This window comes from Vombatus ursinus, unplaced genomic scaffold, assembly GCF_900497805.2.
Source record: "Vombatus ursinus unplaced genomic scaffold, bare-nosed wombat genome assembly UNPS02014820.1, whole genome shotgun sequence".
Taxonomy (NCBI): Eukaryota; Metazoa; Chordata; class Mammalia; order Diprotodontia; family Vombatidae; genus Vombatus; species Vombatus ursinus.
Window position 1 is genome coordinate 20,608,302 of NW_020954598.1, and position 15,912 is coordinate 20,624,213.

A 15,912-nucleotide genomic window follows, 5' to 3' on the forward strand; every position below is an offset into this window, starting at 1 on the left:
TTATAGGTAGTATTTCTAGTATAGTATTGAAGTATAGTGGTGATAATGGACATCCTTGCTTCACCCTTAATCTTAATGGGAAGCCTTCTAACTTATCTCCATTGCAGATAATGCTTGCTCTTGGTTTTAGATAAATACTGCTAATCGTTTTAAGAAAGGTTTCATTTATTCCTATGCTTTGTAGTGTTTTTAACAGGAATAGGTGTTGTATTTTGTCAAAAGCTTTTTTTTTGCATCTACTGAGATAATCATATGATTTTTATTGATATGGTCGGTTATGCTATAGTTTTCCAAATATTGAACCAGCCCCATATTCCAGATATTAATCCTACCTGGTCGTAGTGTATGATCTTTGTGATTTACTGCTGTAATCTCCTTGCTAGTATTTTATTTAAAAATTTCCATCAGTATTCATCAGGGAAATTGGTCTATAGTTTTCTTTCTCTGTTTTTGCCCTGGTTTAGGTATCAAGAACTTATTTGTGTCATAGATGGAATTTGGTTGGACTCCTTTATTTATTTTTTCAAATAGTTGATTTAATAGGAATTAATTGTTCTTTGGATGCTTGGTAGAATTTACTTGTAAATCCATATGGTCCTGGGGATTTATTCTTAGGGCATTCATTGGTGGCTTGTTGAATTTCTTCTTCTAAAATAGTTCTATTTAAGTATTAAATTTCCTCTTCTGTTAATCTGAGAAATTTATATGTTTGTAAATATTCATCCATTTCACCTAAGTAGCTTTATCAGCATATAATTAGGCAAAATAGTACCTAATAATTGCTTTGATTTCATCTTCTTTGGTGGTGAATTCACCCTTTTCATTTTTGATACTAGTAATTTGATTTTTTTCTTTTTTAAAATCAAATTAACCAATGGTTTATCTGTTTTGTAGTGTATTTTCCCCCCACAAAGCTAGTTCCTAGTTTTATTTGTTAGTTCATTGTTGTTGTTGTTTTTTACTGTCATTTTTTTTTTACCTCTCCTTTGTCTGAATTTGTATTTTTATGTTTATTTGGAGATTTGTAATTTTTTTGTAGGTTTTTTTTAGTTGCATGCCCAATTCATCGACCTGTTCTTTCTCTTTTTTATTGATCTAAGCATTTAGAGATATAAATTTTCCCCTAAGTACTGCTTTGGCTGCTTCCCATGAATTTTGGTATGTTGTCTCATTGTTGTCTTTCTCTTTTATGAAATTATTGATTATTCCTATGATTTGTTCTTTGACCTACACATTCTTTACAATTGGATTATTTCATTTCCAATTTTTTGGTCTATGTTTCCAAGTACCTTTATTGAATGTAATTTTTATTGTGTTTGGGTCTCAAAGGGGTACATTTCACATTTATGTTTTTCTTTGTGAGGTTTTTAATGCCCTAGTATATGGTCAGTTTTTGTGAAGATGCCATGTACAGCTGAGAAAAGAGCATACTCCTTTTTATTCCTATTTATTTTTCTCCAGAGGTATATCGTATCTAACTTTTCTAAAATTTTATTCATCTCCTTAACTTCCTTCTTATTTATTTTATGGTTACATTTATCTAGTCCTGAGAGGGGAAAGTTGAGGTCCTCCGCTGGTATAGTTTTTACCTTCTGTAACTCATTTAACTTTTTCTTTAAGAATTTGGATGTTATGCCATTTGGTGAATAATATGTTTAGTATTGTTATTGTTTCATCGTCTATGATACCTTTTAGCAAATTGTTATTTCCTTCATTATCTCTTTTAATTAGGTCTACTTTTGCTTTTAACAAAAGGCATAGAGACGAGTCAATTATGTTGGTATGAACTCCAAAAATAAAATTTAAGGGTGAAAATGAAGGATGTATTGGGGGGGGAGACGAAAATGGGGAAAATTATGTCACATAAAAGGTATACAAGGAAAAACTTTCACGGTAAAGAGGAAAATGGAATGGGGAGAGACACTTGAACCTCACTCATCTGAACTAGTTGAAAGAGGGAAGAATGAATACATATACACTGGCTTACCCATTGGGGAAGTAAGAGGGGAAGAGAAATAAAAGAAAGGGATAGGAGAGGGGTGATAAGAGGGATGGCAGATTAACAGAGGCAATAGTCAGAAGCAAAACAGACTTTTGAGGAAGGACAGGGTAAGAAAAGAGAAGAATAAACAGAAGAAAATAGGATGGAGACAAATAAATGGTAAATAACTGTGAATGTGAATGGAATGAACTTGCCCATAAAGTGGAAGCAGACAGCAGAATGGATTAGAAACTAGAATCCAACAATATATTGTTTATAACACATTTGAAACAGAAAGACAATCACAGTTAAAATAAGGCACTGGAGCAGAATCTCTTATGCCTCGGCTAAAGTGAAAAAGGCAGGGGCAGTAATCATGATCTCAGATAAATCAAATCATTCTATAGAGCCAAAGGATTTTGGTCGGATTGGACTAGTTGGCTGAGGGCCCATTCTGCTCTGGATAGAGGCCTTTAGCATAGTACCACAGGACTGTTCCTGTTCCTATTCTCAATACTTTTCTCAATTACTTGGTGAAAGCGAAGATAGCATGCTTATCAGATTATCAGATGACACAAAGTTGAGAACACTAGATGAGAGAAATGACTCAAAAAATGATGACGATGATGATGATTTTAAAAGCTAGCATTTATACAGGGCTTTGCAAAGTGCATTATGTATTTTATTTCATGTGTTCATCACAACAACCCTGGGAGATAGATGCTATTATTATCATCCTCATTTTACAGATGAGAAAACTGAGGCAGATAGAGGTGAAGTGACTTGCCCAGGATCACACAGTTAGTAAGTATTGGAGGCCATATTTGAATTCAGGTCTTTCTGACCCCAGCACTTTAGGCCATTATGGCACCCAGAACGAGTTGAATCCAAGAAAATGAAATACAATAGTGATAAAGATTAAGTCTTTATCAGGTTAAAAACATCAGCTGTAAAGTATACAATGGGAGAGATATAGCTAGACACTAGTTCTAGTGAAAAAGACTTGTAGGCTAAGTAGACTGCTAATAGAATTTTAAATGGCATTTTAAAAAAAAAGATAGTGTTGAGCTTATTATAGTTCGCTTTATATGTCCCTTGTTTGATCACATCTGGAATGTTGTGTTTATATTACCTCAATTCACTTAATTAAGTGCTAAATGGATGGTGGACACTCTACTAGGCATTGGAGGAACTACAAAGTTTAGATTAGATATAGGCTCTGCCCTGACAATACTTAACAATCTTATAAAAAGGTGACACTGATAAGATGGAGCACGTACAGAGGAGAGTAACCCTCAACCATATCATATAAGGATTGGCTTCATGTATGGGTGATGTTGAGTCTGAAGAAGAGAATACTGAGGACAGAACCAAGATGGCAGAGTAGGGGAAACACTACAGCCAAACTTTCCCAACATTCCCCCTTCAAACAACTTTAAAATAACTCCATGAATCAAATTCTGGAACAGCAAAGGCAATAAAAGTTTAGGGAGGGCGTTTTTCCAGCCCACGACAACTTAGGAGGTTGGAAAGAGAGATCTGTTACACGAGCACACGCAGTGGCAACATCATCAGTGGGCGGTATGGCTATGACAGAGGTGGCTATGACAGCCCCAGCAGAAGCTTTGGGAGCTCTCAGCCCAGAGACGGTAAAGGGATTGGACAACTGGTCAGAAAGAGATTATAGTGTCTGAGCATTTAACTCATTACAAATCCATCTGACTTGGGGGTTCTTAACCTGGTATCCATTGACTTCTTTTTTTTTATATAAAATATTTTGATAACTGCATTTCAATAAAATTAACTTCCATTGTAATTCTGTATTTTATTTTGTACATTTAAAAACATTATCCTTAAAAGGAATCTATAGGCTTCACGCAACTGCCAAAGGGGTCCATGACATAAAAATGATTAAGAATCCTGTTCAAACCTCTTTCCATCTTGACCGCAAGGATATTATGAGGGATTTAGGTGGTTTGCATTCAGCACCATGAGAGGATGTGCTCATACTGAGATGAGATCAGAGACAACGAAGAGAAACCTCTGGCATGTATCTAGGTAATGGAAGTTCCTTATCACCACTATTCCCTGTGCTTATACCAGTCTGATGAAGGCACCAGCTGTGTGAAGTCACTCCCCTCTCTGAACCTCAGTGCCATAATGAGTTTCAGTGGATAATGAGTTTCACACAGAAGGCAGTACGAAAGTGCACAGTGGACGTGAAGAGCCTGCAACATATAGCCAGTGAGAACTTGGAATAATAATAACATTTATATAGTACTTACTGTGTGCACTGTGCTAAGTTCTTTATAGTGATCTCACTTGATAGAATTTGAAGAAAAACAGGGGTAGATTATGTCATTAGGAAACTGTATAATAAGAAAATAAGATGATCTAGTTATGTGGCAGTGGCCTGTCTGAATTCTCCGCTGGTACCTGGGATATCAAGATAATAGTTAATAGTAAAAGCAGTAATAGCTAAGATATAGCACCTACTATGTGGCCAGGCACTGTGCTAAAGCACTTTCCAATTATTATCACACTTGATCTTCACAACAATTCTGGGGGGTAAGTGCTGTTTATTTCCATTTTACAGAAGAAGAAATTGAAGCAAACAGAAGTTGTGACTTGCCCAGGATCATGTAACTAGTGAATATCTGAAATCACATTTGAATTCAGGTCTTCCTGACTCAAGGTCCAGAGGAAAGTGAAAAATACTTCCAGCACTTTGGGTGGACTCCTTGTAGACCACCTTCCAGGAGGACCTGGACAAGATCACATAGGATGGATGGGCATGAATGGTTTATGAATCTATATCCTTCAAGGGAAAATACAAATCAATTAGTTTTTTTAGAATTATTTGAATTTGAGTAGTACTTTTCTTATAGGGTTGTTGCTCAGAGCAAGTGAGATCAAGTATGTAAAAGCACTTTTTGTTGCCAATTGTTATTATAATTCTCCCTTCTTTCTCTGCCACATTCATTCATCTATGCACCAAACTCTGGCGAAGGTTTGGATTATCTTCTTCCTTCTTTTGTTCTTTTCCATTTTTTGAAGTTTTTCTTCTTTTAAGGAATATTTCATTCTCACTCATAAATCACGGTAGACAGGAGTTTCTCCAACCCTTTTATCTTCCGTCGAAGGGAGACTGGCCTGCATTTCATACACATTTAGTTATTAATTAGTTCTTAAAGAAACACAGCCTAGAATGGTCTCTGCAGGTTACTGTAATATTTCCTTTGCTCTCTCATCTGCTGAAATTGAAATCTTTGCTTTTGTTTTTCTTGTTCCTGATTCTTAGTGTTTGTTGCTGCAACTATATTTGCCTAGCCTGTTCACTGCGGGGGTGAGGGGGGAGTTCTAGCACTAGGACTCCTAAGGGAGGTTATTTGGCGGGCTCTCTTGGCCCAGGCACTGCAGACCCTAGCCATGTGCCATTGATTTCTATCAGAAGATGTCTTAAAGAAATCCAGCTCTCATTCTCTTCATGCATTTTCTTGATAATTTTTTTAATGTTTTGCAAGTGTATTTTTTATGATTAATCTCGTCTCTTCCTTTCTTTTCTCTGCTTGTCCAGCAGATTCTTCTTTTTCATTGTGTCATTACTTCTGTCGTTGATTGGAATCTTTTTAAAAAAAAATTTTATTTTCATTTCCAAATTCTCTTCCTCCAGCCCTCCCCTACCCATTCAGAAGGCAAGAAATATGATACACATTATACATATGAAGTCATGCAAAACATTTTCATATTAGCCATGTTGTGGGGGCAGGGGGGGAAGTAAGAAAAATAAAGTGAAAGAAAATTTGCTTCACTTCACACTCAGAGTTCATCATTTCTCTGGAGGTAGACAGCATTTTTCATTCTGAGTCCTTTGGAATTGTAGTGGATCATTGTATTGACCAGAGTAGCTAAATCTCTCACAGTTGATTATCATTACAATAAAAAAAAATACTGGACTAATTTTTTATTTAGCTCATTTTATTCACCTGTGGCTCCAAGAAGCTGTAGCATGCTTAGCGTCTGCACCCAGGTAAAACTGTCTCAGCAGGTGGGCTAAATCAGGTTGAAAGTAATCGACAGGTCTCAAACCCATCAGTGAGTTAGAGTGATGTCTACCCAAGCATATAAGGACTTCCTCTGGTAGAATAGGTGAATAAGAACAGTTTGTTCCAACAGCTCTGAAGGAGGCTGAAGCAGGTGCTATGGAACACTCAGACCTTGGTCAGGCATCGACTATGCCAAGGTCAACCACTGCAGCCTAGGCCATTGTCAGTCATCTTGAGTTTTGTCTTGCCACTGGACTTCGATGACTGGAAGAGAGCGAGGCTGACGCCTTTGCACAACTTGAACCCAACTCATGTACAAGTTAGGATATTACCCGGTGATGTCGTTGGTCCTCTTCTAAACATAGGACAAACAACATCATTACAATATTGCTGTTACTGTGTACGATGTTCTCCAAGTTCTGCTCACTTCACCTTGCATCAAGTCATGCAAGTCTCCTCAGGTTTTCTGAACCTATCCCCTCAGTCCTTTCTTATAGCACGATAGTATTCCATCACAATCACACATCACAACTTGTTCAGCATCTGCCCAACTAATGGGCTTCCCCTCAATTTCCATTTCTTTGCCACCACACAAAGAGCTACTATAAATGTTTTTGTACATATGAGTTCTTTTCCTTTTCCTTTTTTTTTTTAAATCTCTTTGGGACAAAGACCTAGTGGCTATATTGCTAGGTCAAAGGGTATGCATAGTTTTTTAGTCCTTTGAGGATAGTCATTTGGAATCTTTTTGAAGATTTTGGCTTTTGGTTGCCTTTGATAGTCCTTTGAAGGTCTTTCCCTGAAAAATATCAGCTGACTTTTGAAGGTTAAAGAAGATTTAATGTCACTGATTTTTAAATTGCTGACACAGTGGCCCATTGCTGTGAAGCCTTTGTTGTATTAATCCCAGATCCTGAGCATATTGGGCCCTTTGCCTTCAGGTAGTTATACATGGATTATGCCCCTGATTGGAGTATATAGGTGCTTAGGAAAGATTAGTACCTCTGGTCTGAAAACTGCTGGACCCTTTCCAGGGCTGCTTTCCACCTATGCTATCCACCTGCCACCCAACTTTCACCTGTGATTCCAAGAAGCTGTAGGACACACTATGGCCACACCCTGGTAAACTTCCAGTAGACAGGCTAAACCAGGTATAAGGTAACTGACAGGCCTCAAACCAAGTATGTGAAGACTTCCCCCAGGAGAAATGGACAGATGAAAACAATTTGTGCCAACTCTGCCTCATTTAATCCAATTTATGCACAAGTCAAAAAACATCTCCCTTACCATTTTACCATTTTTACCTGTCTCAAAGCCCTGTGGTGAAAGGCAAGTGACAAAGCTGCAGATGAGGATACTGGGAGCTGTGGTCACAACCCTGCATACAGGTGGCCCGGGCCAATATTATCATCTTCTCACTGGACTGAAGGAGCAGTGGGATTTGGCAGCCCCCAAGGTGTCTGAGCAGCCTTTTTAATGCTTTTTTTCCTTCTCTTTTATGTTTTTTTAATATTTCATTTTTCCCCAATTACATTTAAAGACAGTTTTTAAAATTTGGTTTTTAAAAGTTTTGAGTTTCAAATATTCTCCCTTCCTCTCTCACCTCCCCCCCAAGACAGTAAACAATTTGATATAGCTTATATATGTATAGTCATTTAAAACATGTCCACATTAGCTGTGTTTTGAAAGAACAAACCAAAAGAAAAAAAAACTTGAAAAATATATAGTGAAAAATAGTGTGCTAGGACCTGCATTCAGACTCCAGATCAGTTCTTTCTCTAGATATGGATGGCATTTTTCATCATGAGTCCTTTGGAATTGTCTTAGATCATTGTATTGCTGAGATTAGCTAAGTCATTCATAGTTGATCATCCTGGTTCTGCTCTTTTCCCTTTGCATCAGTTCATATAAGTCTTTTCAGGTTCTGAAATCTGCCTGCTAGTTATTTCTTATAGCACAGTAGTATTCTATTACATTCATATACCACAACTTGTTCAGCCATTCCCCAATTGATGGGCATCCCTTTAATTTCCAATTCTTTGCCACCACAGAAAGAGCCACTATAAATATTTTTGTACAAATAGATCCTTTTCCCTTTTTTAAAAAAAAAATCTCTTTGGGATATGGACCTAATAGTGATATTATTGGATCAAAGCGCATGTACAGTTTTATAGCCCTTTGGGCATAGTTCCAAATTGCTCTTCAGAATGGTTGGGACAGTTGACAACTCCACCAGCAGTACATTAGTGTTCCAGTTTTCCCACATACCCTCCAACATTCTTTTTCTGTCATATTAGCTTATCCAATAAGTATGAGATAGTACCTCAGATTTGTTTTAATTTGCATTTCTCTAGTCAGTAGTGATTTAGAGCATTTTTTTCATGTGATTATAGATAGCCACCAAGATTAGAAGGAAAGCAGAAAGCTGGGAAACAATTTTTACAGCAAGTGTCTCTGATAAAGGCCTCATTTCTCAAATATATAGAGAACTGAGTCAAATTTATTATAAGTATTCAAGTCATTCCCCATTTGATAAAATGGTCAAAGGATACAAACAGGCAATTTTCAAAGCAATCAAATCTATCTATAATCATGTGGAAAAAAATGCTTGAAATCGCTATTGATTAGAGAAATGCAAAGTAAAACAATTCTGAGGTACCAGTTTGTTTAGCCATTCCCCAGTTGCTGGACATCCCTTGGATTTCCAATTCCTAGGCACCACAAAAAGAGCTGCTATAAACATTTTTGTACAAATAGATCTTTTTCCCTTTTTTTAATATATTTTTGGGGAAAAAATTTTTAATATATTTTTGGGTATAGAGCTAGTAGTGATATTGCTGGATCAAAGAGTATGCACAGTTTTATAGCCTTTTGGGCATAGTTCCAAATTGTTCTCCAGAATGATTGGATCAGTTCACAACTCCACCAACAGTGCATTAGTGTCTTAGTTTTCCCACATCCCCTCCAACATCCATCATTTTCCTTTTTTGTCGTATTAGTCAATCTGACAGGTGTGAGGTGGTACCTCATATTTGTTTTAATTTGCATTTCTCTAATCAGTGGGATTTAGAGCATTTTTTCATATGGTTATAAATAGCTTTGATTTCTTTGTCTGAAAACTGCCTATTCACATCCTTTGACCATTTTATCAATTGGGGAATGACTTGTATTCTTATATAAATATGACTCAGAACTGAGTTCTATATATATATTTGAGAAATGAGGCCTTTATCCAGAGACACTTGCTGTAAAAAAAAAATTTTTTTCTTCAGTTGTCTGCTTTCCTTTTAGTTTTGGTTGCATTGGTTTTGTTTGTGCTTTAAAAACTTTTAAATTTTATATAATGAAAATGATCTATTTTACATTTTGTAATGTTTATATTTTTTTGGTCCTAAATTCTTCCTTTATCCATAGATCTGACAGATAAGCAAATAAGGAGAACGTGGAATAGTTATTGTATCACCCTTTATGTGTGAATCATATACCCATTTTGACCTTATCTAGTATACAGTATGAGATGTTGGTCTATATTTAGTTTCTGCCATACTGTTTTCCCATTTTCCCAGCAGTTTTTGTCAGATAATGAGTTTTTGTTGACAAGCTTCTAATTCTTGGTGACTTTAATAACAGTCTACCACACACGGCAGGGATTCCTTGGGAGGAATGGAGTAGGAAATAGAAATAGCAGTAGTCACTTATTACTGAAGACTTGTGAATCTCGTGACCTTCTCATCACCAGCACTGTCTTCTGTTTACCTAAATGCAATAAAACTTCATGGATACACCCTCACAGTAAACATTGGCATTCAATAGACTATGTCAATGTAAGGAAAAGAGACAGATAGTATGTGAGAGTGATAAAGATAGTGTGTGGTGTAGAGTGCTGTACCCATCGTAGATATATCCTCTCCGAGCTAAACATTCGCATTCAACAAAAGCAGTGGCCCCAAGTCAAGACAGCTACCAGAAGATGTACTGTCAATGGATTAGTTTTTCTCCAGGTCAACAATTTGTTCCTAACTTGGGGGGAAAGCTGAGCCAACATACAGTTGGCAACAGTGGAGTGGGACGTTTTTAGAGATTTGGTTTACAACACTGCATTTAATCATCTGTGCCAGAACATTCACAAACATCATTACTAGTTTGATGAAAATGATGGGGAAATTCAGAAGCTACTAAACAAAAAACAAGAACTCCACAGGATTTACCAGCAGGATAGTTTGTCTTTCTCTAAGAAGGCAGCATTTAACTACATCAAAAGTAAAGTGCAAGTGAAGCTTAGAGAGATGCAGGATTCTTGGCTCAGTAAGAAGGCAGGTGAAATTTAGTTTTACATTGATAGTAACAATCCAAAGTGCTTTTATGATGCCTTGAAGACTATTTATGGGCCAAAACCTATGGTGCATATCAACTGCTCAGTGCTCATAGAGCCACATTGATTAGTGATAAAGACATGCTCCTGGAGAGATGGGCTGAACATTTCCGTAGTGTTCTCAACCAACCATCATCAACCAATGCTAAAGCTATTGACCATTTAATTTACCTCAGGTTGAAGTCAATCCTTCTCTAACCAAACTTCCAACTGAAGAACAGATTTCGAATGTCATTGGGCTTCTCTTGTGTGCTGATTCCATTCCAGCTAAGAATTTTGAGGCAAGGGATCCACTGCTCCTATAAAAGCTGACTGAAATTATCCAGGTTATGTGGTAAGAGGAGGTGATCCTTGCAGGAGTTCAAGGATGCCTCCATTGTCCATCTTTGTAAAGGAAAGGGAAATAGGCTGTCCTGTGACAATGACATTTGGGTCTCTCTCTTTGTCATTGCTGCTAAGATTCTTGCTAGAGTGCTTCTTAACAGGCTGATCCTTCACCTGGAAGCTGGTCATCTACCTGAGAGTCAGTATGGCTTCAGAAAGGGCTGAGGAATGGCTGATATGGTGTTTGCTACCCAGCAACTCCAGGAGAAATACTAGGAACAGAACAGAGGTCTGTACACAATGTCCGTTGATTTGACCGAGGCCTTTGATACTGTCAGTCATGAGGTCTTGTGGAAGATCTTGGTAAAATTTGGTTGCCTGGAGAAGTTCATCAGTATTATATACCACTTTCACAACAACATGCTTGCATGGGTTCTGGATAATGGACTATATGCTTATGCTTTCTCAGTCACCAATGGAATAAAGCAGGGCTTTGTGCTTGCTCACATGCTGTTTAGCATGATGTTTTCAGCCATGTTGTTGGATGCCTTCAATGAGGACGAACAGGGCATTGAGGTCAGCTATTGCACTGATGGTAAATTATTTAACTTGAAAAGGCTACAAGCTAAAACTAAAGTGGCAGGAGAATTGGTGTGTGACTTTTTGTTCACAGATAATTGTGCATTCAGTGCAGCCTATGAGGCTAAGGTGCAACACAGTATTGATCAATTCTCTGCCTTTTCTGCTAATTTTGGCCTGACAACACCAAGAAAATAGAGCTTCTCCACCAACCAGCTCTATACCATCCATATGTGGAACCATCAGTAACAGCAAATGGGGAAATTTTGAATGCTATGGATAAGTTAACTTACCTTGGCAATATACTTTCCAAGGATGTACACATAGATGATGAGGTTGACTTATGCATTGCCAGAGCTAGCTCAGTGTTTAGGACACCCTGAAGGAAAGTGTGGGAGAGAAAGGTATTATGAAACTAAAGGTCTACAGAGCTGTTGGTCTGACATCACTGTTGTATGCCTGTGAAACCTGGACAGTATTCCAGCATCATGCCAGGAAACTGAATCACTTCCATTTGAATTGTCTTAGGTGGATTCAGAAGATCTCCTAGCAAGATAAGGTACTCGACACTGAGGTCCTTGCTCAAGCTGACCCCTGCCAAGCATTCAAATTCTACTGCAGAGCTGGCCATGTTATTAGAATGCCAAACTTGCCTAAAAGACTATTTTATGGAGAACTCACACAAGTCAAGCACTCAGAAGTCAGAAGAAGTCTCTCTAAAGTCTCTCTAAAGAACTTTGGGATTGCTTGTGAGACATGGAAGACACTGTCAGAGGACTGCCAACCATTAGTGTGCCTACATCAAAAAAGGCACTGTGCTCTAAGAGCAAAGCAGAATTACAGTAGCTCAAAAGAAACGTGAAATGTATAAATTTAGAGACAGCTCCACTCCAAATGCTCACATGGATTCTTTTTACCTGATCTGTGGTAAAGCCTTCGGAGCTCATATTGGTCTGATCAGCCACAGTTGGGTACACTGTACCTTGACCCCAATGTAATGGTGTTATTTTGGTCTTCTTTGAGCATGAAAGACAACAGCCAACCAACCATACACCTGATCAATATGTTTCTGAGCTATTCTTAGAGATATCTTGGAAAGGAGTCTCCACAACTACGTTTTGTGGCCTAATAATGTATTGTGTAGGGTGCCATATGCTAATCGGATTCTTTGCTTGTCTGACAGAGCTGTAGTTGACCGCATGAAGGAAAATGAATGATGGGACAGATAATTCCCTAGTCATATGTTTAGCTTTGGAATGTATTTCCAGGAATTGATCATAACTGGTTTAACATCCTCAGCTATGTTTTGTTTTCTCTTTTTCAGTTCTCTTTTTCATTCTCATCAATCAGCCTGTTCTAACCTGGGGCTCATCAACTTTTTATTTAAATTTTGGTAACTATATTTCAGTATAATTGGTTTCCTTTATAATTCTATGTATTTTGTTTTTGAGATTTAAAACATTATTCTGAGAAATCTGTAAGCTTCACTAGGCAGTGCTTGAGGGATGCATGACCTAATAAAGATTTTAAGAACTTTTCTGGTCTAGAGTGATGATTGACTCTGCCTTTTCCTGCCCTTGTCCCTCACATCCAGTTTGCCACCAAATTTCACTATTTCTTAATTTTGACAAGTTACTGAGCAGTTACTGTGTGTAGAATACTGTGTTAGGCATGGTAGAGACAAGTTTGTATCACTTATGGTCCCTCCTTCAAGGAACTAATGATCTCTCAAATCAGTTGTTCACGCAATGACGTGATAAATGCAGGCAGAGTGCCATCTTTTCAGTTTTTACTTTCAGATTCTCCATTCCCCACTCTTGCTATTTCAGCTGCCATCACTACCAATCTCACACCTGTTTTCTGGCCTCATCTCCCTACTCCAAGCTTCCCCACACACCTGGGCAGCTTTTTCCTTCTGAAAACAGTTTTCTTCCTGTCTCTTTCCTGAACAAGAAATTCTCTGTTGCCTTCAGATTAAGTCAAAACCCCTCGTCCTGGAAGTTGAAGCCCTTTGTGGTAGGGTTTGGTCTTCCCTCACTTTTCATGTCCCACTGTCAGAGCCTGGGAATTCTCAGTCCCCCCACCAGCTTCAGATTCATTCCTGTCTTTGCTCCCTGGAATGTCCTCCCTTCCTTATCCCCCTCCCTCTGCCCCTAGCCATTTTAAATCTAACCTCTTTTTCAAAGCCTGGGTCAAATTCCCATTCCTTCAGGGAAGCCTTTCCTGACCAGACCAGCCCATGGACCTCTTCCTGACCATAGATTATGGCACTTGATTTTATCCTGTCTCATGAACTTTTTTTTTTTCCTACATGTGAGTCAAATCCTTTCTTTTGAATGAGATCATTATAAATACCCTGAGAGGTTGAGATGATGTCCTGTTTCTTTTCCACCTCCCATAGCAGTAAGCATGACATTGAGCACAGAGAAATTATTCAGGAAAGGCACATTAGATGAAAGGCATGCTGAAAGAGGTCAAAGTACCGTAGGTAATAGTGGCCAAAGGTATGATCCCCACAAAGTTCTGCCATCATGGAGATTCTAAACACTTTGTCAGTTGCCCACTCTACTCTACTTCAGCATATTTATTACAAAATTTCTTTTGTAACTGAAATCTGTTTTCGTGTAGCCTTTTTCTTTGTCTGTAGTAGATTCTTCAGTTTGGAAAACAACAGATTAGTATACCTTTTATACAAATCCTTCTGTGTTTCCCTCCTACGTGGATCTGGAAGGCAATGAAATTAGTCCTTGGTCTTACCTCCTCCACATTAAATAGCTCTAATTTATAGCTCTAGATGTAGGAAGGGCCTCAGGCCATCTAGCTCAGCCTCCTCATTTTACAAATGAGAAAACTGAGGCTTTTTACCTTTTCCAAATGTGGCCTATTTACCATATCTTTAATCATCTGTGTAGCTATTCCCTATATTCATTCCAGTTTTTCATATCCTGCCTAATAAGCATGTGACCCAAACTAACCCAGTACCTGATGTGTATCTTTCTTATTTGAGCAGTAACAAAGATGTCTTTTACATACTTGCATCTCATTAACTTTGATACATTTCCAATATCATGGTGGTGGTAGATTTCCAGGAGTCATCCTTCTGGAATGGCAACCCAAATACTCAAAGGTCTTGGAGTTTGCTTAGGACATTGGGATTGAGTAGTATGCTAGATATCCAACACCTCTATAGGTGTAGGGTGTGTTCAAGGAAGACTAGTATCTCTGGTGTGAGGGCTACCAAGCCCTTTTCAGGGGTGCTTTCCACCTTTGGTGTCCACTTGATCCACCTAACTCTCACCTGTGGCTCCAAGAAGCTGTAGCATGCACACTGGCCACAACCCGCTAAACCACTTCGGCAGACAAGCTAAATTAGGTTGAAGTAACTGAGGGGTCTCAATCCCGTTGGTGAGTTAAGGGGGTGTTTTCCCCAAGCATATGAAGACTCCTCTGGTGTAATGGATGGATGAGAACAATTTGTTCAATGGTCATGAAGCACCTGAAGCAGGTGCTGTGGAGTGCTTAGAGCTTGGTTAGCCAAAGAAGACACCAAGGTCATCCACTGCATCTCAGGCCATCACCAGTCATCTTGACTCTGCCCTGCCACTGGACTGTGATGACTCTGGAGGAGAGAGTGAGGCTGACAACTTCGTGCAAACCTACCTCACTTAAATCCAGTTTACTCATGAATCAAAAGACATCACCTATGCCATTTTACCATTTTTACCTATCTCAAAGTCCTGTGGCAACAGGCAAGTGACAAAGCAGCAGATATAATTGAGTCACAACCCTGCACACAGGTAGCCCAGGCCATAGGGTTGTCTTTTCACTGGAAGCAGTGGGATTTGGCAGCCCCCTGAGTATCTGAGCAGCCCTTTAAGGACTGCACTGTTCATCTTCTCATGTGAGGATGGGGCTAGAAAAGGTACCCTACATAGAGCAACATCTTACACTGTATACCAAGATAAAATCAAAATGAGTATATTATTTAGAAGTAAAGGGTGATACTATAAACAAATTAGGAGACTAAGGAATAGTTTACCTGTCAGATCTATAGAGAAGGGAAGAATTTTTGACCAAACGAGATAGAGAACATTATAAAATGCAAAATGGATAACTTTGATTACATTAAATTAAAAAGGTTTTGCACAAAGCCATTTCACCGAATATTAGAAGGGAAGCAGAAATCTGGGAAACAATTTTTACAGCTAGTAAAGGCCTCATTTCCAAAATATGTAGAGAACTGAGTCAAATTTATAAGACTACAAGTCATTCCCCAATTAATAAATGGTCAAAGGATATGATCAGGCAGTGTTCAGATAAAGAAATTAAAGCTATCTGTAGTCATATGAAAAAATGCTCTAAATCACTATTGATTAGAGATGCAAATTACAACACCTGTGAGGTACCATATCATACCTGTCAGATTGACTAACATGACAAAATAAGAAAATATTAAGTGTTGGAGAAGATGTGGGAAAATTGGAACACTAATGCATTGTTGGTGGAGTTGTGAATTGATCCAACCATTTTGGAGAGCAATTTGGAATTATGCCCAAAGGGCTATAAAACTACAAGTAATAACCACTTATTACTTACTACTTACTACTTAT

General features: G+C 38.2%; 1 protein-coding gene across 2 annotated transcripts in view; it reads left to right on the plus strand.

The window, feature by feature from the left end:
- POC1A (POC1 centriolar protein A) overlaps positions 1 to 15,912 on the plus strand; it is a 176,088-nt gene that overhangs the window by 135,398 nt on the left and 24,778 nt on the right. The window contains exon 11 of one of the 2 annotated variants that reach the window (XM_027837050.1): positions 11,831 to 12,731. The exons of the other annotated variant lie outside the window; for it this stretch is intronic. Within the exon in view, the coding sequence (XP_027692851.1) occupies positions 11,831 to 11,860 (30 nt within the window). The 3' untranslated portion in view covers positions 11,861 to 12,731. Of the gene's footprint in view, positions 1 to 11,830; positions 12,732 to 15,912 lie in introns of those variants that run through there. 2 annotated transcript variants of the gene reach the window in all.